We start from the raw sequence: 2,298 nt of genomic DNA, 5'->3' as shown, positions 1-2,298 counted from the left end.
GCTTGAGAGCGCGGTGGCGCTCCCGCCGAGGGTTCGGATCCCACATACAGACTGGTTCCCGCTCACTGGCTGAGCGAGGTGCGGGCGCAGCACCGAGGGTTGCGATCCCGTTGCTGGTCCCGGTCCGTACGGGCGCGACACTGAGGGTTGCGATCCGTTGCCGGACACGAAAAAAGACAAAAAGGAAAAAAAAAAAAAAGAGTCACTTACCCCCAGCCCCAGCCCCATGGATAGTCACAGCTCTTACAATTCAGATATTTGTGGGTCCCATTACGAGCTCTTACAAGTCAAGGACAGAACCCTGTGTCACTGCACTAGAAACATTCCAGGGAGACAGGTATCCATTGATTCGCATCCTTGGTATATCCAGCCCACATTTCTCCATTTCTACAAGGGTCTCACAAGTGACCTGGGTAAAAATTCAGATGCACAATTATATCTTGTTTGCATTTCTTTTTCTTTCTTTTTTTTTAAAAGATGACAGGTAAGGGGATCTTAACCCTTGACTTGGTGTTGTCAGCACCACACTCAGCCAGTGAGCGAACCGGCCATCCCTATATGGGATCCGAACCCGGGGCCTTGGTGTTATCAGCACCGCACTCTACCGAGTGAGCCACGGGCCGGCCCATTGTTTGCATTTCTTTAAGGAAGAAAAAAATTCAAGAGATCCTGTCTTTTTTTACTTTGTTAATATGCAGAATCAGACCTGATGAGTTTTTAATGAGCCCTGGATTGGCTTCCAAGTCTTGTCTTCCTTTCCTAAAGCCTCGCAGCCTGCCCTTTTGAGCTTGGAGATTTCCAGATTTCCCCAGGGATTGATAGAAAACCGGGCAGGTCTGCAACACCTCCCCCACACTCCCACGTACTCTTATTTTCTTGATCATCTTTTTTTTTTTTTCTTCACGTTATGCCTTTCCTGTCTCCTCTACCCAGCAGGCTGAGACCTGGCACCTAGGGGTCCCTACATTCATTCAACCCAAAGTTTCAAGGTCTGTTGAAGGAGGGGGAAGGAAAAGGCCTGGGCAGAGGGGTGAGGGAGTGGTGGAGAAAAGCTCTTGGGTCTGTTTACTTAGACTCAAAGGTGGGCTCCAGAGGCTCAAATCAGAGGAACAGGGCCCAGCCCTACCTCACCCCCCACCTGGGGGGGTCTTTTTTCAGGGTGTGTCTGACGGCAACTTCAGGAAACATGGCCAAGTTTGCCCTGACTCAGAACCTGCCCGGTGAGTGTGCAAAATAGATTACATGTGTGTGCACAGATCCACACTTGGGGCTGGGATGGGTGAGGGCCCTGCAGTTCCCTCCTTCACACGGGGGCCAGAGAGCCCTTTCTAAAGGTCCATTGGACAGTGTCATGACCCTGCTTAAAATCCACCTGTGGAACCGTATCACAAGTGGAATAAAATCCCAGCTCCCCATGGTGGCCCTCAAGGTCCTCACAGTCTTGCTCCTGTCCACCTCTCCATCTCCTCTCCCTGCTCCCTTCCTTCCTAAACTCTTCTGGGGCACCATGACCTCCACCCTGCTGTTATTCCAGCTGACCCAGCTCACTCGCACCCCAGGGCCTTTGCACAGGCTGTGTTCTAGGAACCTCCTGTCCCCAGCTGCTTCCTTATCATGCAGGGCTCAACTTATAGTCCCCTCAGCAGGAAACCTTCCTTGAAGAGCCAAAGTCGTGCACCCTCCAGTTATCGTTTCATTGTGCTATTATTACTGCCCTAAGCACCATTCGGAATGATTGCATTTATTTATCTGTCCCCTACAAGAGGGCAGGGACGTTTGTCTTGCTCACTGCTGTGTGCCCAGGGCCTAGAAAAATGCTTGGTACATAGGAGGCTCTCAATAAACACGTATTGTGAGAATATTTGGGTACAGATAGGCGTGCAAGCCTCAGGTGTTAAGTGTATGCAATGTTAGGTGTGCGCACGATTTTGGTGCGGGTGCAGCCGTGCAGGCATGTCCTGGGGCTGTGGAGGTCACACTCCATTTGTCTCATCTCTCTGGGGTTTCCCTGGCCTGACGCCCCCCACGTCCCCGTCATGCCCGCAGACCTGGGTGGCCCTCGCCTGTGCCCCGGCCTCACCGGGGGCGCCCGCAGCCCGAGCTCGCCCTACTCGGTGGAGACGCCCTATGGCTTCCACTTGGACCTGGACTTCCTCAAGTACGTGGACGAGCTAGAACGCGGCTCCGCCACCCGCCCCGCCCCCGGACCCGCCCCCCCCTCTGGCCAGGGGCAGAGCCCGTTCTTCTTCCTGAGCCGTTGTGCCGTCCTGCCATGGTTGCCGGCGTTTTAGCAGGGCT

At 53.7% G+C, this 2,298-nt stretch overlaps 1 protein-coding gene across 1 annotated transcript in view; it reads left to right on the top strand.

Moving 5' to 3' along the window:
• Positions 1-681: 681 nt before the first annotated feature.
• The window catches only part of KANK3 (KN motif and ankyrin repeat domains 3), a 10,673-nt gene continuing 9,056 nt past the window's right edge, over positions 682-2,298 (top strand). Inside the window, exons 1-4 of the mRNA XM_008583935.1 lie at positions 682-834; positions 934-989; positions 1,159-1,220; positions 2,047-2,264. Coding sequence (XP_008582157.1) covers positions 1,187-1,220; positions 2,047-2,264 — 252 coding nt within the window. The 5' untranslated portion in view covers positions 682-834; positions 934-989; positions 1,159-1,186. The remainder of the gene's footprint in view (positions 835-933; positions 990-1,158; positions 1,221-2,046; positions 2,265-2,298) is intronic.

This window comes from Galeopterus variegatus, unplaced genomic scaffold (genome assembly GCF_000696425.1).
Source record: "Galeopterus variegatus unplaced genomic scaffold, G_variegatus-3.0.2 Scaffold3085, whole genome shotgun sequence".
In the NCBI taxonomy this organism is placed as follows: Eukaryota; Metazoa; Chordata; class Mammalia; order Dermoptera; family Cynocephalidae; genus Galeopterus; species Galeopterus variegatus.
Note: the sequence above shows the minus strand (reverse complement) of the source record. Positions and strands in the feature narration are given on the sequence as shown.